General features: G+C 53.5%; 1 protein-coding gene across 1 annotated transcript; it reads right to left on the bottom strand.

Moving 5' to 3' along the window:
• Positions 1-4,260: 4,260 nt before the first annotated feature.
• On the bottom strand, positions 4,261-25,132 carry TGM6 (transglutaminase 6). The gene is made up of 13 exons (XM_032419958.1): positions 25,126-25,132; positions 17,485-17,658; positions 16,750-16,992; positions 15,857-15,975; positions 14,469-14,597; positions 12,813-12,990; positions 12,102-12,240; positions 9,579-9,682; positions 9,259-9,501; positions 8,233-8,574; positions 5,659-5,813; positions 5,233-5,366; positions 4,261-4,414 (listed from the first exon to the last, which is right to left on the bottom strand). Exons 1-13 carry the CDS (start codon positions 25,130-25,132, stop codon positions 4,261-4,263), a joined length of 2,121 nt encoding a protein of 706 aa, XP_032275849.1.
• Between the last annotated feature and the right edge of the window lie 1,811 nt (positions 25,133-26,943).

Below are 26,943 nucleotides of genomic sequence, written 5' to 3'. Positions count from 1 at the left end.
ATATATTCTGGATTCTAGTTCTTTGTCAGATACATGGTTTGCAGACATTTTCCCCCCCCCAGTATGAAGCTTGTCTTTCATTATTTTAACAGGATCTTTCATGGATGCAAAAGTTTTGAATTGTGATGAAGTCCAGTTTATCAAATTTTCTTGCTGGGATTTTGATGGGAATTGCACTAAACCTGCATAACAATTTGGGGGATAATTGGCTTCTTATCTTTGTTGAGTGTTCTAATCCATGACCAAGAGACATCTCTCCATTTATTTAGATCTTCTTTGATTTCTCTCATCAGCGTTTTTTAGTTTTCAGCATGTAAATCCATATGTTTTGTTAGATTGACACCTAAGTATTTTGTATTTTTTTTAATAGATTTTAAGTGTAAATTAAAAATAAATTTTGGTTTGGATTGTTCGTTGATAGTCCATAGAAATACAGCTGACTGCAGAATCGGCTCATGTGATTTTGGAGGCTGATGAGGCCAATACGTACATCCTGTCGGTTCCGTTTCTCTGGGGGACCCTGGCTAACAAACACCACCAGTACTGCAACCACCTTTCTGTCTTGCCTGCTTCAATTTAAGAAATAGTCCCCGAACCCACTGAGTCTCACCATGGAAGAGGAGGCTAAAGGATCTTTCACGGGGACAGCCTTTTAGGGCTGCAACATGGGCACAGATAACATGAACGGAAAGCTATTGGAGGGGTCAGGGACAAGGTACTGGCCTGTAAATCCCCCTTGTTGGTTACCGTCTAGGGACTGAAGCTTAGGACTGCTGACCAATATCAAGAAGAGGGTAGGACATTTTGGAGACATTGGCCTTCATTTTGTTCCTGGGACAGACCAAGCTCATTTCCACCTCGGTGTCTGCATGAGTCAGACTTCTTGGTTGCAAGCAGAAGAAATGGATTCTTGTCGGCTTAAGCAAAGGGGGTGGTGTAGAATTTAAGTGCATTTAGTATCCTGGAGAGGATACTAAGAGACGAGACACAGGGCAATATGGGACTCCACAAGTCTTCAGAGGGTCCAGAAGCAGGCAGCAGGAAACCGCATGGCAGATTGTATATTTCCAAAAGTATCTACGGCAATATTTCCAGTCCTATAAGCCCTTCTGGGATCTTTCCACCTTTTATCACGAATTGGGTCTATCTCCTCTTGAAACTTGGAGGAACTTTGTCACTGCCTTGATGAATAGAATGTGGCAGAAGTGGGACTGGACGACTTCCAGCCCCAACACATAAAGGCCATATGGCTTCCATCTGACTTTCTCTCTCTCAAGATGCTTGTCCTTGCCCCACGGCCACCGTGTTGTGAGGAAGCCCAGGCCACACGGAGAGGCTGTGGGTAGGTGTTGCGGCTGATGGCCCAGCCTGGTGCTCGGCCAAGAGCCAAGAGCCAGCATCCACCAGCAGGCTTGTGAGTGGATAAGCCTTCTGACGATCCTGGCCCAGCCTTGGCGCTCTCCCCGCTCCACGGAGTCAAGCAGAGACGAGCGATCCCGACCAAGCCCTGGACCCAACTGCAGATTCATCCGCGAAATGATTGTTGTCATTATTTTAAGTCTTAAGTCATGGGGTGGTTGTTACACAGCGATTGGTAACCGGAACGTGTCATGTCAGAAATTACCTGGCTCGGGCACTGCCCGGGGGGAGGGGGGTGCTTCGCCATCCGTGATGCCTTCTGAACACACCCTCCATCCAGAGCTCTGTGTGAGTCAAGGAGCCCAACCCTGGCTGCGCCATGAGGCAGGTTAAAGATGGAGACAATAGTTTGTACTTCACTGACTTGTTAGGAGATTAAATAAATATATGTAAGAAGGCACCTGCTGACAGTTCCTGGCATGTGGTAAGCACACTCATGTAGTTTTCAATCATTTTTGGGGTTACTATTAAAATCTGAGCTCGAATATCACTTCCTCAGAGACTCTTTCTCTGAGGCCACCACGGGAGGTGGTGTTATCCTGTCCCCCACAACTCCGGGAGAGGCGACAGTGCGTTTTATTTTCTCTTTGGCGCACGTCACTACATGTAATTAGCTAACCCATGGATTTGTTTACTTGTTTACTCTTATTTCTCATTTTAACTTTTTGCACCTTTTAAAATGTGGTGATTGAGTACCTGTTGCCACCCACTGGAAGGTAAGCGCAGGGAACCGGGTAATGTCACTGCTCTGGCCTTGGGTTGAACAGAAGGTAGGTGGAGACACACCGTCCGGCCCTTCCTTCAGTGGAGGGCTTGTTGTCCCCAGCCGCCGGGAGGGCTGACTGCAGATGACCCCAGGGCTGGCCTCCGCCGTAGAGAGCTAGCTTGCCCAAAGGCACACCTCTTCTGGGGCAAATCGGTGACGGATGTGAGCATAGAAAGGCCCAGCCAACTTGGCCCAACCTGGGACAACTCTCATGGGCCACACTAGCCCCAGAGCCGCCCGTGGGGTAGGCCCAGGCTCTCACTGGACCTGAGTCATGGCTCGATTCCTCCCTCCACCCATCCTGCTTCCTCCCCCTCCCTTCCACTGTGTGGACCCCCAGGTCATTCCTTACTAAATGTCCTGCACCCTAAACTCTGTCTCAGAGTCCACCTCCTGGGAGGGGCAGCCCGGTACAGCCAAGCCTGAGGAGGGCGGGCAATTGGCATTTGCTGGAAGGATGAGGTGTCTGGGGCAACTGGAAGGGGCCAAGAAGGTCTCCTTGCTAAAAGAAGCGTCCCTTTGGGGTGCCTGGGTGGCTCCGTCATTAAGCGTCTGCCTTCGGCTCAGGTCATGATCCCAGGGTCCTGGGATTAAGCCCCGCATCAGGCTCCCTGCTCAGCGGGAAGCCTCCTTCTCCCTCTCCCACTCCCCCTGCTTGTGTTCCCTCTCTCGCTGTGTCTCTCGCAGTCAAATAAATAAATAAATAAAATCTTTAAAAAAAAAAGCGTCCTTTTTATTAAGCGTGGGAGATCCCCTCTGTTGGAGTCAGCCCCCCCGTACCCCTTCCTGCTGCTCAGTCCCGAGGAAGTGGCTGCCCACTCTGGATCTCCAGCTGTGCCCCTATTAGATGGACAGGATCAGCATCCCAAACCAAGGTTTGGAAAGGGGGTCCTCCACACATCTGGATTCTCCAAGCTGTCATGCTGCGTAGAATCGTCGGACAAATGCCTTCCCTGAGGCCTGGGTCCCAAGGACCACCCATCACACACTGCCCATGTGTTTCCCTGACCTCCTTTTAGCAAAGACTTTCTACGTAAATTGTTCCCACTTAAGTTCGCCGGCAGGAGGTGTCTCACTGCAGATGAGGCTGTTTTGTTGTGCGGGTGACTTAAATTCTATGATTAGTTGTCATTCTTTTGGCTATCTAGAACATTCTGAGCTGTGCGGTTATCCTCAGGTCCTGGTGGTCTCCACTCCAGTCCTTGTCCCAGAGGCCTCTGTCCTGTTTTGAGGCTAAGAACTTGATTGTGTGTAGCTGCTGGGGGTGTTTTGCAAAGTTAACGCTGCTCTCATTCTCAAAAGGTCAGTAACCCCTGGGCTGGTGGTAGGAGACCCCTGATGACCATGCCGAGATCAGATTTGGGGCTTCATCCTCAGATGCAATCAGGCTCTTCCATCTTCAGCTTCTTCCAGGCACCAGGGGCCCCTCGGGTCTTCATGGAGGGAAGATCTCCCATTGCTTCAAATCTAATGGTTTTCAGCACATGACTTTGGGGTAAAGCTTAGATGGTGTAAGTGGCATTCACACGGGCCCCAATTCTGCCTCTAGCTCACCCTATGGCCATGGGCAAGACTCTTCTGTGTAAAATGGGAATGTTGAGGGATGTTTAGGAGCCAGCTCGAACACTTTTGGGGTCTTTTTCAGCACCGGGAGGACGTTCTTGGGTCTGGAGGTGGCCAGAGCATGGAGGCGCTGAGTGAGAAGCAAGGAGAGCCCAGGGGTTGGCCAGGGTGACGGTGAGCAGACCAGGCAGGCGGTGGCAGAGCCGGGTGGGCCTCGGTTACTGTGAGGCTTGGTCTGTTAGCCTCCCAGCCGTGAGGGTGGTTGATGAAGGTGGAAGAGGCTCCCTACATCATCCATCGTTGTCCAAAAGTTTAAGTCTCATACTTCATTTTACAGATGGGGAAACTGAGGCCCAGGAGAGGAAGGGACTCGCCCAAATTCACCAAGTGGGGCAGAAACTGAAGCAGAACTGGAAACCGGGCCTCCTGGCTCCCATGCGGGAGAGACAAAGAGGTGGACCAGAAAGGAACGGGGGCCGTCTCCCCCGCTCTCAGCCCCTTGTGGCGGACAGTCACTTGGCTGTGGCCACGTGGATGATCACAAAGCCCTTGATGTCCGGGAAGTGGGGGCTGACGAGGTCCACCTGCAGCTGCCTCAGGCCGCTCTTGGATGGGGTGATGTTGAACTGGACCGAGGCCCTCTGCTGGGGCTCTAGGCTGGGCACACTGGGGAAAGGGAATGGGAGAAAGGCAGACCATCAGTCCCCTCTCCTCCCGAGTCTGGCCTGCCATCTCCAGAGCCCTTGGGATCAAGGTCACACCTTGAGACTGACATTCAAGCCTTGTCAGTATGCTTCCAGCTTAATGCCAGGCTTGTCCCCTCCCTGTGCCCTGAACATCCCATACACTTCCTCTCTCTGGGCTTTTGTCTGCACTGTTCCTCCCACCTAGGATGGCCTTCCCATTCCAATTGCACCCAAGGACCAGATCAAGTCCCTCTTCTTCCAGGAGGCCTTCCCTGACGACCCCAGCCACTGAGACCTCTGACTGGGAAGCCCTCTATCCTTCTTGATGCCTAAAAAACTTCTCAATTCATCATTTAAGGCCAGCTCCACTGTAGCTTTTCCCTGGTTTCACCCCATCCCCAATTAAGGGCTGCCTCTGATTCCCTGGGTCCTGGGGATCCATCTCTCTGCACAAATCACTGTGCTCATTTGAAGGACCACCTGTCTGTGAGAACAACTCTCCAGGCAGAACCCCATCTGGTCATCTTGGCGTTCCCAATGGTCGCCACGTGGCTCAGAGAATAGGTCATTCTGATTAAGGGTCATGTGAACCAGTGGGTGGGTGAGTGGATGAGTTATACGACTGAGCTCAGGACCAAATGAATGAAGGAAGGAAAAAATAAATGAAGGCTGGTGTGTCTAGGCTGTGAGCTGGTTCCTGGGGGTCCAGAGTCTCTCCCGCAGCCCCCTCCATTGGCTGCTTCTCCGTGGCCCATCATAGAAGGAAAGTAGAGCTCCCACTCCCAGGCTGACACTTACTCGATGCTGAGCTGTCCGTGGAGAAGGCCACTGCCCTCCACCATCAGCACACAGTCCTCCACTTTCTCCAGAAGGGGGTTGACCACCATCACTTTCACCACAACCGCCATCCCCACCACGGCGGGGCCCAGCACCTGGAGGGGTGATCCCCATAAGTCATCGTCCTCCTCCACACTCCCCCAGGAAACCCACAGGTCCCGGCTAGGATGCTGGCTGGAGCCTGGCCTGGGCATGAATCATGGCCACCCCTTGCATCCACCTACCCCCTTACTGAGCTCCATCATTATATCCATCCATGCCACTTGTCTCTGGCCCTTGAGAGCTGAAGCCGGAGCCAAAAGCACAAATCCCCCAGCTTCTGATGCCTTCCCCCAGCTGTGAAGGGGGCCTGCCAGGAACATGGAGGTGGATGCAGATGGGACTCACCTTGATGGTGATGAAGTCCTCCAGAGTGATGTCCTTCTCCACCAGGAGCTTCTCTCCTTTGGTGACAAAGCACATGGCAGCCAACAGGATCTTCTTGTCCTCTGTCAGATCTTCCTTATATTGAGAGTAAGATATTGTGATTGGGATCTCTTTTGCTGGAAGGGAAAGCAGAGGCGGGAGTTAGGGGTCCAACAATCTCTTTCAACAGAACCCAAGAGGAGGGAGGGAAGGCTCCATTCCTAATAACACTCTCTCTGGTCCTTGCCACCAACCTGAGATAGGCATTATTATCGTCAGTTCACAGATGAAGAAACCTAAGGCTCAGAGAGGTTAGTTTCTTGTCCAGTGTCACACAGCAAGTAAATCAAGGAGCCAAGATGAGGTGGGATTCAAATTCAGGCACTTGGCTACCAACGAAACCAGATTGTTTCTCCAAGAACTCCCGGAGGTGTGTTTGAACTTTCCCTAATCATTCCAGATGGAAGTCTCTCAGTCCATGATCAGGAATCCACTCACTGCTTCTTGAGCACCTACTATGTGCTAGGTGCAGAGAAGAGGGGGGTCAAAGGTCTGCCTCAAGCTTCCAATCCAGCGAGGAGGTCAACTTCTTCACCGCTTCTCCAAATCCTCCCTCCCCATTAAGGCCCATCCTAGTCAGCCCCCCCAGGTGGAAAGCCTTCACAGGTACCCCACTCAGTGATCTCACGCCCTCTGCCTTCTGAGCTCCCGTGGTCCAGGCCATCTGGGTTTCTCACCAGCCGCAGACACCCTGCCTGTGCATTTCCTTCTCTTGAGCATGGGTCGCCACAGGCCCCAGGGGACTCCCAGTCATATCTGGGTGTTTTTGGACCACGTATGTTTTTTTCCTTTAGCTACAGTATGTTCTTTCTGATTTGCTCCCGGCCCTACCACCCCCTACTGCTCTTCCCGTGTGTCTCTTTCCTTCCTGCCCCTGAGGGCGTCGGGTTACAACCTGTGGAAAAGGTCCTTAAAGGATTTGAACTTGGTTCACTTTATGGTCTCCCAGAGCTTTGCATATAGCAGGTGCTTCTTGAATGCCCAAATGCCGATCCATCGGTCAAAACTCTACCTTGCTTTATGGGTTTCCTTAGTCCAGTAGATCATGACTGGGAGAATCCTTAACACAATAACAGCAATAATTAATAATTATAAAAGCTAATTTTTACTAACTTTTACTGCTGGGCACTTAGAAGCACATTCGTTGATGAACTCATTCAATCCTCCCAACAATTCCATGAGCCAGTAATATTATCTCCAATTTATAATCTCAATAATCCTGTCAATCCCTACAATAAATTATGTTCCTTAGGTGGTAGGCATGACACCAAATACTTTACATGTGTTACATCATTTACTCCTTGCATGGCAGGAGATCAGTGGTTCTCAAAGCGTGGTCCTGGAATCAGGGACATCAGCATTATCTGGGAACTTGTTAGAAATGCAAATTCCAAGACTCCTCAATAAAATATTAGCAAACTGACTCCCACCACATATAAAAAGAACTATCTGTATATTTATTTAAAGATTATACATCTGTTAAAATGATGTGGACGGAGAGCTTATAAAAATATGTAAATAACAATGTAATGTGAACAGAGAGAGGCACTAATAAACACTGAGTGCCCACAGTGTAATCAGACCTGTTTGGCAAAAAGCAACAGGTGTTAAAAATATGGAAGGAAAACATGTTAACAATTTATGGGGGGGTGGCAGGATCACAGGTGATCTTTCTCTGTGCCCTCAAAACCTTTAATGAAGACATACTACTTTTAATATGAAAAAAAAACAGGAGAAAGTGCATGTTAGTTAATATTTCCTTATGAAGTGTTATTTTGCCATTTGGATTTCGTGAAAGGTAAAAAGCAAAAAAATGAAAAGGTGTGTGATGTCTCTTTCACATGTTTTCCCTCTGTCAAAACACACAAGCTTCTGAAACTGGGCCCAGAAGAACAATTTCTTTGTTTAAGTGAATCCTTAGAGTGCAGAATATTATGTGAGGGGGGAGAGGGAGAGAGAGACAGGCAGACAGACAGAAACCGGAGGGGAGGAAAGGAGGGCTGGGGACAGAGAATGTTGTGGGGACAGCAGCTGATGTGTACAGAGTTCTCAGGACAGGGCCTGGCACATGTAAGCGCTTAGTAACCATTGCTTACTGGTCCATGCCCCTCACATAGGACACCTGCAGACAGCTGGGCTCCAGAATTTGCTGGATTTTAGGAAGGTGACGAGGCATACTCCATAGACTGTGAAATGTTCCCGGCAGGTATTTGTTCCGGGTGTAAATATTCAGAGGGATTGCGATCACCTCACCTCCATACGAGTTTGCCACCAGATGATTGTGGACTTCTATTACTAGTCTCATTAGTGAGCCCCTCTGAGCTCAGTTTTCTCACCTGTCAATTGGGGACAAGAGGCAAGGCACTGAACACATGCCTAGCAACATCCCTGTCTTTCCTGGAAATGAGTGCAGGATGCTGGGAAGGTGTGCTCCGCCCTCCCCCCCCCATTAAGGGGTTGGGCTGGCGAGGTCCCCCCAAGCGGGGGCCTTCCTACCTTCTGCCGGCCCCAGCCGCACTGAGTGGGACTCGTGCAGGATCTCAGCCACCGGCCTGCGGGTGTATAGGATGGTGGCGCCGCTCAGGTTGACTCGGACCCTCTGGGGCCGGGAGGTGAGGTTGGTCAAGCACAGAGCCAGGCTCAGGTCATGGCCCAGCACGGGCGGTTCCAGCATCTTGAACTTGCCGGTGATGTTGGGCTTGGTGGCGGGCTCCAGGAGGTCCTCGCGCCAAAGACCACAGCCGCCCACCCTGCGGACCCGGGTCCTCCTCCCAGAGGCTTCCACACTGAACAGCTTCCTCACGGCCTTGCGGTACACCTGCCTCTCCTTCCGGGACCCTGCGGGCAACACGCACGGTGAGGCGGGCACCCCTTTCCTCCTCCACCCGTCCCAGGGCCTCTCTGCTCAGTTCCCCTCCTCTCTAGGCAAAACCATCCCTCCTTCACCCCTTCAATTTGCCACGGCCATGGGGGGGTCTCAGACTGACAGCCCAGGAACCAGATGCACACCTCAGCCATATGCACTGTGTTTGGTTCTGGGACTATTTAAATACATTTTAAATTAGTCGCCAACAACTCCAGATTGGCAAATTTCGCGCAAAAATACAGGTTGGCAGCTTCTCGGACAACTGGGTCTGAAGGCTCATCCGATAGGGAGAGCCGACACTCGTGTAGACGTGCTAGGTGCCGCGCACAACAGTTCTAGCCGCTGTGTTTCCTCCCCGGGGAGGTCGGTGCTACCATCACCCCATTTTATAGATAAGGAACCCAAGGCACAGAGAAATAAAGCAACTCCTAAGGGACTCAAGATTTGACCCCAGGCGGTCTGGCTCCAAATTCCATGTTGTTAGTCATGCTCCCTTCCAACTGTCTACACGGCGGTGATGGGCTAGAGCTGGGTAATGGCTGCTTCCCTCGCCATCATAGCCCGCGGGGAGGGCCTGGCCCCGGTCGGCCTGTGGTGGTCCGTAGAGCAGACAGGTTGTCTTGGGAGACCGACGGAGGCCGCCGTATCGCCCTTACCTTCTGGATACTTGTAGAGGCCGGTGATGTCCACACGGGAGTCGCTGCCCACGGCCTTGGTGCTGATGCACCTCCCGACCTTCTTTGTGTCCGAGTATACCCGCTCCCAGCTCTCATCCTCGTGCCACAGCCAGGTGACGTAGTCTGCGTTGACCTCCGCGAACACAAAGGGGCCATCGTGGGCCAGGTGCACGTCGCCCTCGCGGATGGCGGTGACGGAGGCCGGGCCGCACCGGAACACGCCTGGGCAGGAGGGATGGCCGTGAGCAGCACGGGTGAGGGAAAGCGGGGGTCTGCGACCCGCCCGGCTGAGCCCATACCTTCGCTCTCCTCCTGGGGGGTGGCGTCCAGAACCTGCCAGCCGTTGTAGGAGGGGCCCAGGTCCTGGCGGGCAAACCAACTCTCATTCCAGACATGGAAATTCCTGCCACAGAGAGAGGAGGGGGCAGGGGGGCCTTCAGTGAGCACAGAGGCCCAGAGGATGGCCAGTTCTTGCTGTGAGCCGGGCCCCGGCCCCAGACTGCAGTACTGGGGCTGAATCTTAGGAACCAGTCATCGAACCATACTGGTGAACAGTTCTATATACAATCTGAGAGTTAAATATATGTATATAGGTATATGTATATAGGTGTGTGTATATATATATATATTCCATATATATGTAGGGTATGTATGTATGTGTATGTATGTATATACATGTATATATATGCGTGTGTGTGTATATATATATACATATATTGATATATATATATATATCAAGAAACTGTTGTTCAAGGTACCAGAAATACAATCGCAAATAAGACACAAGATCTTGCCCTCATGAAGCTTACATTCTACGAAAGGAGAAGTGGGGTGAGGAGATGGGTAAAAATAAGTAAGCAGATAAGTAAAACAAATGCAAGTAACAATAAATGCTGTGAAGAAAGAGAGAGACCTGAGTGGTGAGTAACGGCTGGAGACGAACTCTAAGAAAATGACATTTAAGATGAGGCTTAAATAAGAAAGGATTAGCCATCGGAAGAGCGATGGGAACAGTGTTCCAGGCAGAAGGAACAGCATGTGCAAAGACTCTGAGATAAGAAAAATCTTTGTGTCTTCAAGGAACAGAAAGTACGTATCTGCTGGGCTTTGGCCAGCATGGGGGGGTAGGTAGGAGTCAGATTATGCAGGGCTCTGTAGGTCTCGGTAAGGAGTTCAGACTTGACGTTTCCTGTGTTAAAGATGAGAACATGAGACCAGCAAAGTGACATCATTTGCACAAGGCTCACCCAGTAAGGAAGCAGGAGAGACAAACCCTGGTTTGCCGGATTTGGCATCTTTATAGCTGATCTCAGGCTCCTCTTAAGGAGGTAGTTGTCTTTGTGTGGGAGAGTATCTGGATAAGGACTTGGGTGTAATCTGATACCCTCTGTGGTGACAAGGGTCCCGGCATCAAAAGAGAAGACTTTTTTTTTTGGTCCTCCTGCAGGGAGAGGGAATGAGGAGAACCAAAAGGACAGGAAAGGGGAGAAGAGAGGCAGAGGGAAGGAATGAGGCTATAGACCTGGTTTTTCCTGGTTTTGACTATGGTTTTCTATACAACTGAAAGGCAGACCAGGTTCATACCCAAGCTCTTCCACTCACTTTGCTGTGCAGCCTTAGAGAGGTTACCTAACCTCTCTGTGCCTGGATTTCCTCATTGACAAAATAGGGCTAATAATGCTAGCTTGCTCACAAGACTGTCTGGAGGAATTCATGAGTCCATATATGCACAGCACTTAGAACTGGGCCTGGCGTAGACTGGGTGCTCACTGAGCGTGGTGTTATTATTATTTCTAAAACCTTATTTTAAAATTCTGAAATGTAGAACAAGATGAGCAGGATGACATCATGCTGCAGATACTAAGTGGGTAAAAAGCTTGGGAACGAGGGACTGTGAGTATGTACATCCTGGTATCTGCAGAGCCTCCCTGTGAAGAGGTGTAAGAAGCTCGTCGCAGTGTTGCCTCCTGTGAGGAGGACGCCAGGCTCGAACCGGGCGGGAGGGAGACTTAGCCCTGTCGCCCATTTGGTACCTTTTGAATATTAATGCACATGCATGTATTTCCTATTTAAAAAAATTAAATTAGGGCGCCTGGGTGACTAAGTCAGTTAAGCGTCTGCCTTCAGCTCAGGTCGTGATGCCGGAGTTTTGAGATCGAGTAGGGCTCCCTGCTCAGTGGGGAGTCTGCTTCTCCCTCTCCCCCTACCCACCCTGCTTGTGCCCTCGCTCTCTCTCTCGCTCTCAAATAAATAAATAAAATCTTTAAAAAAGTAAAATAAAAAGTTAAATTAAAATGAACTGTTTAAAGCTTTGTGGGAAGAGTCTTTTTTTTTTTTAATTTTTTTTTAAAGATTTTATTTATTTATTTGACAGAGAGACAGCAAGAGAGGGAACACAAGTAAGGGGAGTGTGAGAGGCAGAAGCAGGCTTCCTGCGGAGCAGGGAGCCCGATGCGGGGCTCGATCCCAGGACCCTGGGATCATGACCTGAGCCGAAGGCAGATGCTTAATGACTGAGCCACCCAGGCGCCCCTGTGGGAAGAGTCTTGTCGGGACTGAGGAGGAGGCTGTCTCCCCCCCGGGACACATTCAGGGCGCACGGCTGCTGACGGAGAAGCAGGGGTAGAACATAGGGGTAACGACGCAGAGGGAATCTCGGGGAAGGCTCAGAGTCCCACAGAGGGGGAACTGGGGTTCAAGGCAGTCAAATCTTGAGTCCCCCTTTCTTGGCCTCTGGGTCATGTGTCCCGGGGCCACCCCTCCTGCAGACGGGCTCAGGGAGCCCTGGGGCTGGGCTGGCGACCCAGGGGACTAGGACCCACCACATGCTGTCTTCTGTCAGGTCCTCCAACGTCCGCCCGAAGGAGTCCACGTATTTGTCCACACTCAGGTTCCTGTCCGTATCATGGGCTGAGTTAAAGTTGGACACCACCCGGGTGGCGATCCCCAGGCACCTAAGGACTGAAGAGCAGGAGGCTGGTGCGGACCCCCAGCAGGTGGCAGGGACCCTCCAGCAGGTGGCAGGGACCCCCTGGGAGGTGGCAGGGACCCCCCGCATCAGGTGGCAGGGACCCACATCTGCCACACCCCCTCCCTGTCTCTGTCTGCTTTGCCTGCCTCACTCTCAGAAGCACCGCCTTCCCGGTACAACCTCTCCGGAGACATCCGAAGACACTATGCCACCCCCGTATGAACAGCCAGGCTCTGAGGCTGGTGGGACCTTGGAAGTCACATAATAGCCACATAATCGCCCATTCATTTTCCTGCGGCGCCAGAGGCCTAGGGGCCACAGGACTTGCTCAGGGACACTCAAAGAGCTCAAGACAGGAGGATCTGGGCCTCCTTCTGCAAAATAAAAGATCAAAAGTCATGTAAATGAACTATCTGGTTTCTCTCATCATTAACCAGACTTCTACTTCCCCATCGCCAAAAGAGGTAGACTTGGGGTGGGGTCTGTGCAAGTGTATGCAAATGAAGGCAAATGAGGGAGCCGGCTTGCGGTGGGGGGCAGGGGACCGTCTTTCCCTGGGTACCTGTGCACAGGACTCCAGCGAAGACCCAGCACTGGCCGTATTTGACTGGCTTGAACCTGCCCTTGAACCACTTGTGCAGAATGGTCACACTGCCGCTCCAGTGCAGGGGGCTGGTGCCGCCGCCGTACTTGCCCTGCCACTGGCCTTGAACCACGCCCCGGTCATTGTTGCTGTTCACCTGCGCAGAGGAGACGCCGACAGGTCCACCAACGGGCGGGGCTTCGCTCCCCGGGACCTCGCCACTGCAACATCATCTCACACTTTGGACCACCTACTCATTGGGGGCCACCCCTTCCTTTTAAATTATCCGAAAAACTGGGGGCATCTGCAGTCTTAAAATACCTACTTTTGGTACCATTTATCATTTTCAACGATCTTCCATTGGGATACTCTATTGTTGAAAATTACCTATGATTTTACAGTATTTCCTCTTTTAAATGATCTGTTTCGGGGACTGTTGGTGGTATAATTACAGAGGCAGCTAACATTCATTAGACGCTTACTGTGTGCAGGCAGTATTCTAAGGGCTCTGTGCACACTGTATTAACCCACTTTAAAGTAGGTTTTGTTATTTTCCTTTTTTTTTTTTTTTAAACAGATTCAGAGGGGTTAAGGGACCTGTCGAAGCCACACAGCAAGTTAGCAAAAGGTGCGGGTGACCCTCAAGTTCAGGACTCTGACTTGGAGCCTGTCCCGCTATCCCACAGGGCTGTATCACTCCACTGTCTGGAACTGGTCACTGCTTTTGAGTCTCTGGGCTCCCACACTTGTCTGAGGTCTCGAGGAATGAAGTGTATCTACTCTGAGAAAATCAGCTTCATACATTTTTGGAATCACAGATACCCACCCACTGGTCTTAGCACCTGCTTGCAGTAGGCCTTCTGGCTCTCTTGTGAGGAGGAGGAGGAATTGTTGTGTGTAACAGAATAAAGATGGCTCTCCTCCCACGGAGAGATGGGCCTAAGTACCCCCCTCCCTGAATCTGGGCTGGCCTGGGACTGCTCTGGCCGATGACTACGGCAGAAGGGATGCGGTGCCAATTTCCAGGCCCAGGCTTTCCAGGACTTGAAGCTTCCACTGTTTTGAAACCATTGTCTGGCCAGAAGCCAGCAGCTCTATCTGATTACCCGGAGATCGCCATGCTGTGAGGAAGCCCAAGCTAGTCACATGGAAAGGCTGCATGAAGAGAGGGCCACGACTGGGCCGGCCTCAGCTGTTCTGACTGGGCCGGCCTCAGCTATTCTAACCAGCCCGGCCCAGGGGCCACACACGACAGTGAGCAAGCCAGCTTGACATCCCAGCTCCAGCAGACACAGCATGGAAGAGAACCAAAGAAGCCCTGCCTGCTAGAACCCAGGCCCCAGATACGTGGTCTCATGAAACCAGTCCCACCATCGGTCGCCATTCAGACACCCCCAGCTGAAGCATCCTGGAGCAGAGACAGGCGTCCTCACAGTGCTCTGCCCAAGTCCCTGGTCTATAAAACTCTAAGCACAATAAGTGGTTGTTTTGTGCCACTTGAGTTTTGGCTGTGATTTGGGGCAGCGATAGAGAATTAGAACAAGAAGCAACTTGGGAAAATCACAGGGTGTGACCCTGGGCTTGGCTCAGGGACCCAGGAGGACATGTGTATGCAGGGATGGCGGGGCTCCTCACCATGGCGCTGATGGCCCTGCTGACGTAGATGGGGTCGTGGCGGCGGGACACATCGGTGGCAGGGTCGTTTTGGTGAAGAGGACTTCGGTCCAGGATGGAGAGGCAGATGTTCAGGATATCCTCCTCAAACTGTCCCCAGAGAGGCTCTGCTTAGAGGCCAGAGCCTCCCACAATGCGTACCCAGTGGGTCCCCTGTGTCGTGCAGGGGAATTTGCCTACCGCCACCCCGGGGACACCACAAAGCGTCCCCAAGTCTCAGGAACCCTCCCTCAAAGAGTCACTGGGAACCAGAAGCTGCACCTTAATCATGTCCCTCCCGGTTCAGTGACCACCCCCCGGACTCCCCGCCCCCCACAGTAAAGTCTGTGGTAAACGGGTGACTCGGGAGCCACATCGATCCTGCCGGCACACCCCTATTGCTTAAATGACTTTTTCCAAAGACCTTTGAATGAATTGACAGCATTTAAAAACTGGAGGATCTTTGACAGCATTTAAAAACAAATTATGATTTCTGGTCTCTGGCGGGTCTTTGGAAGGTCTGGGGAGCCACATGGCAAGAAGAGGCGGGTGCTGAGGAGTGGTTACCCCCTAAGTGGACCCCAGACTCTCTAGTCCTTGGTCCCTACCCAGCCCCTGAGCCCCAGAGTAACCTCTGGCTCCTCAGCCTGACAGTCAGGGTCTTTAACTTGCCCCGCCAACCTGAAGCCCAGGCCGACCGGACTCCTCTAGCAGAGCCTCCTCTGTTCCCTGCCTCCCGCCGCCATGCTGCTGTGGGCTCTGCCCTCCACCTGGCCACATCGCGCCCGGCTTGGGACACCCAGCCCCAATGCCACGAAGCCTCCGCAATCCCCGAGGTGGAGTTTTCTTTCATGCTCTTCTGACTTCCCTCTGACCCCATCTCTACCACTCTGATGCCCCCCTCCCCTCCGCCATCACACCTTTTATTGTAACTGTTTATCTGGTCAGTGGCTCTTAAGTGTGGTCCCTGACCAGCAGCAGCACCACCTGGGACCTCGTTAGAAATGCGCATTCTCAGGCCCCAGCCCAGATCTACCGAATCAGCAACTCTGGGGCGGTGGGGGGTGGGGGTGGGGCAGCCATCTGTGTGTTGTAAAGAGCCCTCCGTGGGATTCTGGTGCATGCACAAGACTGAGAACCCCTGATCGAGGCTGTTTTTTCTTCTACAATGCACTGTATCCAAAGCACCTCCCCTTCCCAAGGACCCAGCGCAGGGCCTTGGCACAGCTAACAGGTGAGTGATGGACGGATTTGCTCTAGGAGTCAGCCCAGCTTGTCCCTGCTGGGGGGAAGTGAGCAGACAGAAGGGCTCCTGGGCTGACTTCCTGCACGCCCCACCCGCATCCCGTTTGGCCTGTGCCCCTGGAGACCTGCCCGTAGTTCCAGCCCTGGGCTCGGATGTGCTTCTCCACGCCTCGGAAGATGATCCCACTGTCATTCAGCACATACTCCTGTCTCTCCTCCTCTGAGTCCAGAAAGACGTCGTCCTCTGAAAAGCAGTTGTCGGGCCCAGCATGGGCTGGGGCTCTGGTGTTGCAGGTCTGGGGCAGGGGCTACATCAGGGAGAGCAGCGAGATGGGGCCTGGGGGTTTGGGACGGGGCAGGGCGGGGGGCAGAGGGGTTTACGGGCTCCTAGGCTGCCTTCTGGCCAAGCCCCATTCCACCTGGGGGACTCCATTCCCCGGGCAGAGACCCACCCCAACCCAGCCCAAGACTGAGGGACTTTAAGAATCCTGACCCTTTGGGTAACCCTGCTTGGTGCCGACAGCAGCCTCACATTTCTTAAATATTAATCAGAATACTGACTCCAGTACTCCTTACGATGTACTTTGTACATTACAAGCATCAGCACTATGAATTCCCACCGTAATCGCAAGAGGTAGGCGCTGTTATAACTCCCATTTCACAGATAGGGAAACCAAGACTCACAGAGGGAGGCAACTTAGCAGAGCAGGGACTAAACCAAGGCTGCTGATGGCGAGAGCCCGGGCCTCTCCTCCCACAAGGTCCCATCCCTGCCGACTGGCCCCGCACACCAGAAACCACTGATTCCTGCCCCTCTGGCACAAGATCCTCTGTAGTCCCTGCTACCAGGTCCCTCTGCCCAGGGCCCGCTTCTGCCTAGGCCTAGCTCTCGCCAAGCTCTTGGCATGGCATTCACCTCCCTGTTGCTTAGCCTGCCTCCCAGATGCCCTGCTAAGGGCAGGCCCGCCTTTAGGACAGCTTCCGGGAAATCCTCTGCCTCGGACTTGTCAGCCCCTACCTGGGCACCACGGGTTGAAAAGGAGAACAAATTCGCCCAGCTTCCGCTCATTTTGTTTTCGGCGAGAGGAGACCCTGGTGCTCATCCGGTAGCGGCCGATGACAGCGTTGGGAGGGCTGGTGATGCTGACGGTCATGCTGTTGTCCGTCTGAACCTCCTCCACGGCTGTCCAGGTCTTGCCCACTTCCGGCTCCGATATCTGGAACACAGCTTTGGTGTGGTGGTCCTCAGAAGCCTGGGGTCCTGGCAGAGAGGAGAGGGAATCAGGAGACCCAGCTCTAGAGAAGCAGAAAAGCTACAAGCCTGGAATGCCAACTTCACTCCCTGAACCGCCGGGACACTCTTGGGGGCCACCCCCGCTGTTCCCGATTTCCCATCCACCTCCTGGATCTAGGAGAAAGTAACAGGACCCCTGAAATCAAAGTCTGTCATATGTCTGTCTAGGAAAGAAAAGCTTGGGCTCCAAAAGTCTGTGAAGAATTCCCGTGGTTTTCCAGAGCCCTAGATTGCTTAGTACGCAGAGAATTCCAGGGCTGCGTCATCGATCCTGCTAGCCATCCGCACGCAGCACGCTGTCATCAAAAGCCTCCAGGGGTCAGAGCTCAGCCCACCTGCAGGGACTGGGACTTGGCTTCCCTCCAGTCTGCACTGATGACCGAAGGGTCTCAGGTCCACTGGTCACAAGACAGAGCTTTCTGGATGTAGACCAGCAGGGGGCGCTGGCGAGACAGTTACCTGTCTGCACGGTGAAGATGATGGTCTCCTGCTCCTCCAGGGGTCTATTGAGCTCCAGCACCAAGGTGAACGCCTGGCCCCTGCGAACCACCAGCTCGGGGCTGGGGTACTCCTGGGTGTGGTGGGCAGCACCGTTCTTCCGGCTCAGCCAGTCCACCTTGGTGACTCTGATCCCTGGGCAGGGAGAGGACAGGGAGGTGAGGCCAAGCCCTTGACACGTGTCTCATCCACGTCTGCCTTGCCCGCCCACCTGCTTCAACCTGCCAGTCATTGGCTCATGCAGCTACTTTTTATCATATGCAGTTGGCTCTTGTTATTCGCAGTACTTACGTTCCTCAAAGTTGCCGTGAACACCGAATTAGCGAATACTGAACCATTACTCTTAGCCTGACCCCCAGCCCCCAGCCCCCCGAACGCCCAGCTGACAGCCAGCACCGACTTGGCAGCCATGGGACCGAGCCATCTTGCAAGCAAATCCTCCAGCCTCTGGTCATGCTGCCTCCACTGATCCTAAACAAAGCAGAACCCAGCTGCCCCCACCGAGCTCTGCCCAGACTGTGGGTTTGTGAGTGAGAGAATGATTGCTGTTGTTTTAAGCCTCTATGTGTTGCTGCGGTTTGTTACACAGCAGTAGATAAGCAAAACATGCAGGGGCCCCAGGAATAACTGGGATGGAATTTTCCAACAAGCCCAGTGGGATCAGGACCCAAAGTTAGATTTCCTTTAAATAGTATCAGTAAATGTGACCTTCTTTCCTTCCTTCCTTCCTTCCATCCTTCCTCCCTCCCTCCATTCCTTTCTTTCTTTTTTTAGAGGGGGGTGGGGCAGAGGGAGAGGGAGAGAGAATCTTAAGCAGGTTCCACGCCCAGCGCTGAGCCCCATGCGGGGCTGGATCTCATGACCCTAAGATCATGACCCGAGCCAAAATCAAGAGTTCACGCTTAACTGACTAAGCCATCCAGGCACCCCGTGACACACCTTTCACATCCAAGTTTGGGTTGTCAGTTCATACCTGCTAAACTTTTCAACATGCAACTCTGGTATCTGGATAAATCCTTAGGACTCTTCTTCAACAATAACAATCAACTTCTTTCCAATATGCAAATCCTAACTTAGAGGCCTGGTAAGACTCTCCCAGGTGATGTGAAAGCCACCCTGCCCCCAGGTATGATAATGAGAGTAATAAGATGAATAGCTAATACATATATATTTAATACCATGAGCTAGACATCATCCTTTGTGATTTACATTTACAAATTCAGTTAATCATGACAACCACCTTGAGGTAAGTACTACTATTACCCCCATTCTACTGATGAGAAAACTCAGGCACAGAGAGGTAAAGTCACTCTACAAAGGTCACACAGCTAGTATGGGTGGTGCCAGGGTTCCATGCTATCCTGCCTCTCTGGTGAGCAAGGACCCAGACCAGGAATTGTCTTGCGTCGTTGGGGTGTGGGATGGAGAAAACGCAGGATTTGGAGCCTGACTCTAGTTGGGTCATCTCTCGTGTGCCCTTGGGCACATCACCTCACCTTTCTGAGTCTCAGTGTCCTGATCTAAAAAGTGGAGGCCATGACAGCACCTACCCCACAGGGTTCTTGGAAGGATTCAGCCAAAAAGACTGCCCCTGCAGGAAATCCAGTGGTGTGGCATTTTGCATATAGTAGGCACTCAGCAAGTGTCATGTTCTTTCCTGGGGAAGGTGGGACCTGCACTCTGATACCACAGGCTTCTGTCCCTTTTCCGGCTTAACCTCTGCCTCCTCCCATGGCCAAGGCCAAGGCCAAGTCCTCTGTGCAGCCTGGGAGCCCTGAGGCAGGCCCTGTAAGGAATTCTTCCCATCTTTCCACCGTAGCTGGAATGGACCTGGTCCCAGGATTACTCTTCACCAGCATCTAACGAGTGTGGACCAGCGACAGGCAGTTGTGAACGGTGCAGATGTAGGTACTCTGCCCCCGACTTCCACGACTTCTTGGGGTGCTTCTCCTCCCCCAAGGAAGAGTCTCAGCTCCTCAGCCTGGTTCTGGAGACCTCCACTGGGAGGCTATGGACATCTTTCTTGTCTAGACTGCAAAAGTCTTTCAACTAGTGTCCACTTACGAGGAGCCAGGCTGGTGCTCCAGTCTCGATACCCAGGCCTGAGATTCCTGGAAAAGGCCGGTTCTAGCTAGCTCTAACTCAGCCGGAAGCCCTCGCAGGGCATCATGATTTGGGGATAATGACTGAACAGTGAACGGGAACGTAACACGGCGCACACTGAGTCCCAAGCTTGGCAGCGGGGCGGTGGGTGAGCAAGGACTGGTTCCAACAGTGATCCCGTCTGGTGGTAGCCGGAACAGCAGAGCCAGGACTGCCCCCTGCCCCCACCTTGCGTGCTAATTCTCCTGCCTGATAGTAGAATGGAATCCACCACCCGTCCAGCCCCATTAGTTCTCCGTCAGGAACCTTCCTCTCAGGTCCCAGGAGTCTGAGCTCAGGTGGCCTCTGTTTTGTCTGCAGACACAGGCAGGAACCCCAGTTACCTTGTACATATGGGATTGTCTGATAGCAGGTGAGGTGCGAGGGCCATTAGAAGCCCTGGGCTGTATTTTACTGACAAAAACTGAGACCCAGAGATGGAAAGAAAGGGACTTCTTGCCCGAGGACACCAATCCAGCCACACCCCATGCGGGGACAGGCCAGAACAGGATGCAGTTGTTTTTTGTGTTTCGTTTCCTTTTGTTTTGTAGGGGATGAGCGAGGAGCAGGGGATAAGGTTATTGGGTGGTAATTTTCTCAGTGCTGGCTCGCCCCAGGGATTCTTGTGAGGGGGGTGGTTAGGAGGTAAAAAGAGTCCTTGGCCTCCGGGTCATGGGTTCAAGTCCCAAGGATCCCATCTTGGCTTCACCTTTCCCTGTCACAGCCCAAACCAGCTCCCACCGCCCTCTGGGCATCTGGAGCCTCATCGTGGTGGGGCAGGAGGAGTGGAATGAGTCACACTGCTATTATCATCATTACCCCCAAATCTCAGAGACCATCTCTCTCACAACTTCCTGCCGAAGTCAAAGTCCCTCCTCCGAATTCTCGGTGACCACAGGGTCATAATTCCAGCTTGCATACCTCTGAGAGGCGGCTCATCCACCGCCCCGATGTTAAAAAGTTCTTCCTTCTGCTGAACCAAAGACTTTTTTCTTGCAACTCCCCCCCACCCCCCGGCCCCCATTTGTCCCTGCTTGGCCTTTCCCTTACCCTCACAGAACACAGCTGTTTTGTTTTTGGCCCTTGCCGACTTTGCAGAGCTGTTACTGAGAAATCCTGAGCTGCCACCCTCCCCGCGCCATGCCTGTCCTGACCCCGGAGGTCACTGCTCCGGTTCCCGCGCCATCGGTATTCGTGAGCATCACACCCTCGTGACCCGGCATTTGCAGGCTGATTGTGAGCGCTGGGGGTCGGGGGCAGGATCCCACAGGGAGAAAGCCACTTTTCTGGTGATTACAGCCCAACTGGGCCCTAACTGGTGTCCTCCTCAGCCCTCATGGGGACCACTGGGCATAGAGGAGGGGGGGGCCTTCGTATGGGGCAGCCCAAGACCAGGAGATAGGTGTGCATGTGGGATGGCTTCCAGAACCTCTATCAAAGTAAACCCGACGTCGCCTCCTCCATGTGCTCAGCTCCAATTCTGCCGAGACTAAGGCTGTGTCTCTAATCAGTCATCAAGGAAGCCCAGACATAATTGTTTGCTTACATGTCTCTCTCCTCCGCTGTGAGCGCCGTGAAGGCAAGGCCTGGGTCTCATTCTGTCTGTGTCGGCTGAGCCCCGCTCAGGGCCCAGGGCCCAGTAGAGGCTCAGTGAATGTTGGTTGGATGAATGGATGTCCCTCCCTGTCCCTCAGCTGGGACAAGGGTGTGAAAAGGGGAGCTCCCCAGCTTCCTGGCACACCCTTGGGGATCAACACCAGTGCCCCGTCAGCTGCCCCACACCCTGTGCCCCCCACCTACCCATAATCCCCTCTGTCAACCCGCCGCATTCCTAAACTGGCCCTTCCTTCCTGTCTTCCTTCCTTCTGCAGTCCTGGGCCTAGGTGGGGCACCTGCCGCTGGCTCCCCATGGGTTAGGGGTCAAGTCGTTTCCTCTCTCTGGGCCTCAGTTTCCTTATCTGTGAAATGAGTCCAGAAGAGCTGTTCCAGTTTGGGTTGTTGGCGGTTTGCTGAATCAAGTGCTTCGGATACCCCTGGGGTTCCTCTCAGCCCCTGCCCACAATATGCCCCCCCACCCCGGAGCCTGCACTGACGGAGGCTTGTCACACCGGCCCCGGGTGGGCCCCAGGGAAGGGATGGGGGAGGACTTCTCTGATCAACATTGCGCCTGAGGCCCTGAGGACAGACTGGGGGACATGCTGTCAGCCCCAGGCCCCCGCCCTGGGGATATGCGGGGCGAGCTCCAGCCCTAAGCTCAAGGCCCACGAACGCCAAACCTGAGGCTGTGCCCACCAGACACGAGGGAAGAGGGATGCCGTGAGAGCATTCTCTCCGCCTGTCCTGTCACCGCGAAGCCTCGTGGCCCCTCCAGCTGCTGTCCTTTCCTTCTCCTACCCACCTTCTTCTCCTGGCCTTCCCTTCCACGGTGATTTCAGAGTCACACACGTTAATTCAAATGCAGGCTTCACCCATCACCAGCTGTGTGACCTGAGGCAAGTGACTGAACCTCTCTGAACCTCAGTCTCCCGGTGAAATGCGCATTGTGGTAGGAGCCACCCCCTCAGGTGGTAACGCTGAAGGGGAACAAGTCACGTGGAGTACTTAGCGCAGTACCTGGCTCCTATGAGGTGCTCAGTACGTGTGCGGCTTATGAATCTGATTTTCGTCAGCACTTGCCCAAGAACTGCTCACTGCCTGTCCAATGTTCTCCCGAATCTTCCACTTACTGGCTGTGTGGCCCTGGATAAGTGAATGGACCTCTCTGAGGTTCAGATCGCCTTCCCTGGAAAGTGGCAATCATAATAATACTTTGCTCATAGACTTTTCGGGAAGAGGAGGTAAGGACCGTAAGTAGGGCGGGGAGAAAATGTGTCTCCTAAGCCTGGAAATCCAGAGAATGAGAGGAGCCATTTAATAAACACTCTCCGGCAACAAGCGTCAGCCAGGGTGAGCGGTCTCCCTCTGCATGTGGTACTTAGCCCGGTGCCGGGTCCACAGTTTGCTGGGTCCGTGCAGGGTGGGCCTCCTCCTCTCCCCACATCTCCCCCACCGCTTCGGTCCGCCCCTTCCCTGTTCCCACACACACTGGTTTTCTTTGTACTCTCCTCTCTTCACCTCTTGCTGAAATTACCGCACAGCTCCAACAGCCTCTCAGCTTTTTCCAGCTCATGCTGTTCAGTCCATCCCGTTACTATGGAGAAACCCAGCTTCTGCGAGGAGAAGGGACTCTCCTGACTGCACGAGGGTCAGCGTGTCATTTCCCCTGTTCCAGAGCCATCAGACCCACAGCTGTGATGCTGCCATTCAAGATCCTTCACCATCTGCCCCTCCTGCCACTCCACTCCTGGCCAAGTGCATCTTCTCTCCAGCTCCCTTGCTCACCTGCTGGCCCCAGACGTCAGCCTAAGAATGGGTCCTACTTGGAGGAAAAGTTTGCCTCCTGCCCCCCCGCCCCCGCTCTTCACCGCCAACCCACCCCTAGCCTTAGCTCACCCCCCAACTCTTTCTCCTCCGGCCCTGGGGTGACACCAGACAGCTGGTGATCTCTCCTCCCCAGATCTCTGTCCTAGCCCTAGGGCTGGCCAGTGGGGCTGAGCCCAGGAGGCTCTCCTGACACCAGCAATCTCTCCCAGACTCTGGATTCCGCGTAATTGGTTTTTAATGGGCCCCATAATGACCCTATCCTTAGTGTGCATCACGAGCACCTGACCTCCACAGCTAAATGATTAATTGGGGCATTGCCTGGGGCCACTGTCCAATCTCCCTTTCCTTTCTGGTCCTGTTGGAAGCTGCTGGCCTCTCTCACCACTAGGCAATAGTGAGAACTTCCTGGCCAGAACCAACCTCTGCCCAGAGTATGTCCTTCGGTTCTTAGAATTTCCAAGCTGAAAGCTTATTATAATCCAATAATGGCAAAAGGTTTCTTCATTTGCTGGCACCGATCGACTGGTAGGACTACTTGAAGAACTATGTTAAGGAGAATCCCGGGGCCACATCCAGGTCCCATGGCGGGGAGGGGGGTGGGGGGGGGAGGGAGGGAGTTCGGGGCTCAACTAGTGATGTCTGCCATGGACAGCGGGGAGAGGAGAATCAGCACGCAGGCCACGCACTTTGCTTTCAGAATCCAATGTCTTGGTCATTCATGCACCGATTCCATGGTGGGCAGGTGCTTACCGCTCAGAGGAGTAGGTCCCCAAGAAACCAGGAAGACCCAGACCCAGACGACCAAGGAACTGAATTCAACCTAACTATCTGTCACTTCTATTTGCTAGGTGTGATGGGTCTCCCTGTTATTTTACAGAAGGGGAAACTGAGCTTCAGAGAGAGGAATGGCCATCCAGCAAGTTAGTAACAGATCTGACACTGGAAACCCCTGTCCCTGACTCTGCTCCCAGGAGGGTCTTTTCTCAGCCATTAAACTTTGTCAACTTTAAGTCTGATAGTATATCAGATAATTAGGGAAGAAGGACCTCTAGGTGTGCCCTGAAATGTAGATCCCAAAAGAAGCAGAGCCAGTCCCCTGGAACCCAGGGCTAACAGGGCAGAAGCAGCCCCAGCTCTTGAAACAGCAATCTGGGAGTGAGCTGGGGGGGCAAGGCCCTCAGGGAGCAGACCCAGCCCAAGAGCCAGGGCCCAGGATGCCCGTAAATGTTAGCAACTGCCAGGGTGGAGTGAGAAGAAGTTCAAATATGACAAGGAAATTAAACTACCTGCCTTTGAAAGTCAAAAAATAAACAAGAGTTGACTCATATGATTGTCACATGATCCTGGACAACAGAAGATAGGAGGCATAGAATTAGGAAAGTCCTTTAAAGACCTACGAGAGTAAGACCCTTGCGTGGGCTGACTTGCTCACCCCCTGGACCCCAGCACTGAGCCAGAGGAGGCATAAAATATGTAATTGTTAGCTAGCCGATGAGTTCCTGGGGTGGAAGTGAGTTTCTCCCTCACTATAATGGACCCACAGAGGGTGGTGCATTTTCTGAGTCTGCTGCCTATGAGGCCCCACATGAGATACTGTGGGGTGTTTGGCACACTCGGTCTCATCAGTTCCTCACAGCAGGCCCGTGAGAAGATTTGTAATAATTTCCATTTTATAGATGGGAAAATGGAGGCACCAAAGGCAAATTCTCCTGCTCAAGGTCACGTAGCTCTTTTCACCTCAGACAGAGCTGCTCTTGCCCTCGAATCTGTGGGGTGGGAATTTGAAGAGGACACAGCCCATGGGGCCTCTCTCTACCCACCCCTCTCTTCCCCTGCTCGCCAGGTGGGTGGGGAAGGCCTGGCTCCAGGCCAGGAAGGGCTCTGTCATGGCCTTGCCTGGCCGTCTGGGGATGGCGCTTTCTATCTCTGGGCCTCCATGTTCTCGGGAGCATGAGGGAACAGCGCATGGATCGTGCAGTTTCCTGAAGCTCCCCTCGGGGGCCCTGTGCCCCGAGGCCCCAGGCCCTGCCCACTCACCTGCCATGCCGGGGCAGCCTGCCCTTGCTTCCTTGGGGCGCGGTGTGCAGACCGTGTGGACGGCGTGTGGGAGCAGCCAGCCAGCCCCGAGTTCACACGGCGGATCTCGGGGCGCTGCCGGGCAGGACGGTCAGAATCCTAGAGGAGGCGTGGCCCTTCTTACCCTAGCAGTGACACCTGATCACCCACTAATTGCCCTGGTTCGCACCTCAAGGGTGACCAGCGTGGGAGTGGCTTCAGCCAAGAGGCTTTCTGCACACAGATTTGGGAGCTGGTCTGTGGGAGAAACTGAGGTCCAGAAAGGTCACAAGCCTGGCAAGAACAGAGGAGGGGGAAGAGGAAAGCCGACGGGAACTGGGCTTGTGGTCTCCCGTTCTCACCCTCCCAGCAGCCCTCCGATGAGAAAACGGAGGCTCAGAGAGGGTGCCCTCAAGGTACATGGTAATAAGCTGCAGAGCCGGGGCCGGGACCCTGGGGCTCATGGCAACTGGTCTGGGGCTGGCTTCTCCCAGCCTGGGTGAGGGGAGGAGCCTCCCCGGCCAAGGTGCTCTCTTCTGTGCTGGCATCTACAGGGCTAAGGCCTGCAAGTGCTCCCCTGGGCCAGGCCCCCAGCCATGCCACACCCTCTGCCTCCCACAGGCCCCACCGGCAGCCTCGGCCTCCGGGAAGGAGCCCTGAGTTTCAGAGGGAGAAACTTCAGACCCACGTAGGCCTGGGGTTGAAGGCCAGCTCGTCTCCTGGTCACAGGAGCAGTAAAATGAAGACAGGGGCCTCTCCTTACAGGGCGACCCTGGGGGAGACTGAGATAACTCACGGACAGGGTCTGGATGCCCAGGGACCCTGACTCACTTGTCCCTCGGCTCTGGCAGTCGCTCATCCTGTGGGAGTTGGACCATTCCTGAGCTTGTCCACCTCTTCAAAGTCTGCGAACTTTCCAGTTTGGGACTTCTGAGCTTTGGGGTGGGACAATGGAGCTGGCATGCTGCCCTGCCGCTCTGCCTGAGTGAAATCTAGCCTGGAAATTGGAAGGAGAAACTGGGGGAGAAACTGAGTTCCCGTTTCTGTCTGGGCCCAGACAGCCCGATTCCTTGGACTTCTTGCAGGGTCTCCCCGTGTCAGTGCAACTTCCAGGAGTGACATCAACCTAGGCTCTTGGGAGGAGGTCAGTAAGAAAGAGGGGAGTGGCTCTTGGGTTCAAAGCCAAGGCTAATTCACCCGACTTTGTGAGCTGGCTCCAGCCCGAAGCTTAGAGACCTGGCAGCCACCCGTGCTCATGACCTTCAGCAAGACCTCTTCATCTCAGAACCCTGGCTTCTCCACCTGTGACCTGAAAGGACTGGCCTAAAGCATGAAGCATCATCTTAGCTCAAAGGCTAAGATCCCAAGGCTCCAAGATTCCGGACCTCAAAGCTTGTGAAGTTTTATCTCATCGAATGAAATAGAAGGAATTTTATCTTCCTGGGAGCTGGGAGGGAAGTTTCTCTCTGTTGGTAAGTGCCTTGAGCAGATGACTTGGGGCCCACAGAGGCTGGGTGGGGCTGGGTCAGGGAGGAAAGGGGGAGTGTGAGGGGGGGTACTCTGGAAGACGGGGTTGGGGGCAAGAAGGGGCAAGGTCAGCGAGCACTGTGCACCATGGCTCCCTGTGATCACCTGAGCATGCAGGAAAGTGTATAAAATCCCCAAGTGTTTGATGTGGAAACTGGCAGAAGGGTTGAGTTTGATGCAGGGCAAACATCTTTAATGGGCTGTTCGCAGGCCTGCACTGCCTTTAATTACGGCCTCCTGGCCCCGGGCCAGGCTCTTTCTTCCCTCCTGCCC

Source organism: Phoca vitulina, unplaced genomic scaffold, assembly GCF_004348235.1.
Source record: "Phoca vitulina isolate PV1807 unplaced genomic scaffold, GSC_HSeal_1.0 scaffold22, whole genome shotgun sequence".
In the NCBI taxonomy this organism is placed as follows: domain Eukaryota; kingdom Metazoa; phylum Chordata; class Mammalia; order Carnivora; family Phocidae; genus Phoca; species Phoca vitulina.
The sequence above is the reverse complement of the archived record's forward strand: the minus strand, read 5'-3'. Positions and strand labels throughout refer to the sequence as shown.

Excerpts from the sequence above, each read along its gene's own strand:
- TGM6 (XM_032419958.1), bottom strand. Across the intron at positions 8,575-9,258 it reads CCTCTACAAGTATCCAGAAG|GGTCCCGGAAGGAGAGGCAG; the intron begins GTAAGGGCGATA and ends TGTTGCCCGCAG. Across the intron at positions 5,814-8,232 it reads GCGGCTGGGGCCGGCAGAAG|CAAAAGAGATCCCAATCACA; the intron begins GTAGGAAGGCCC and ends TTTCCCTTCCAG.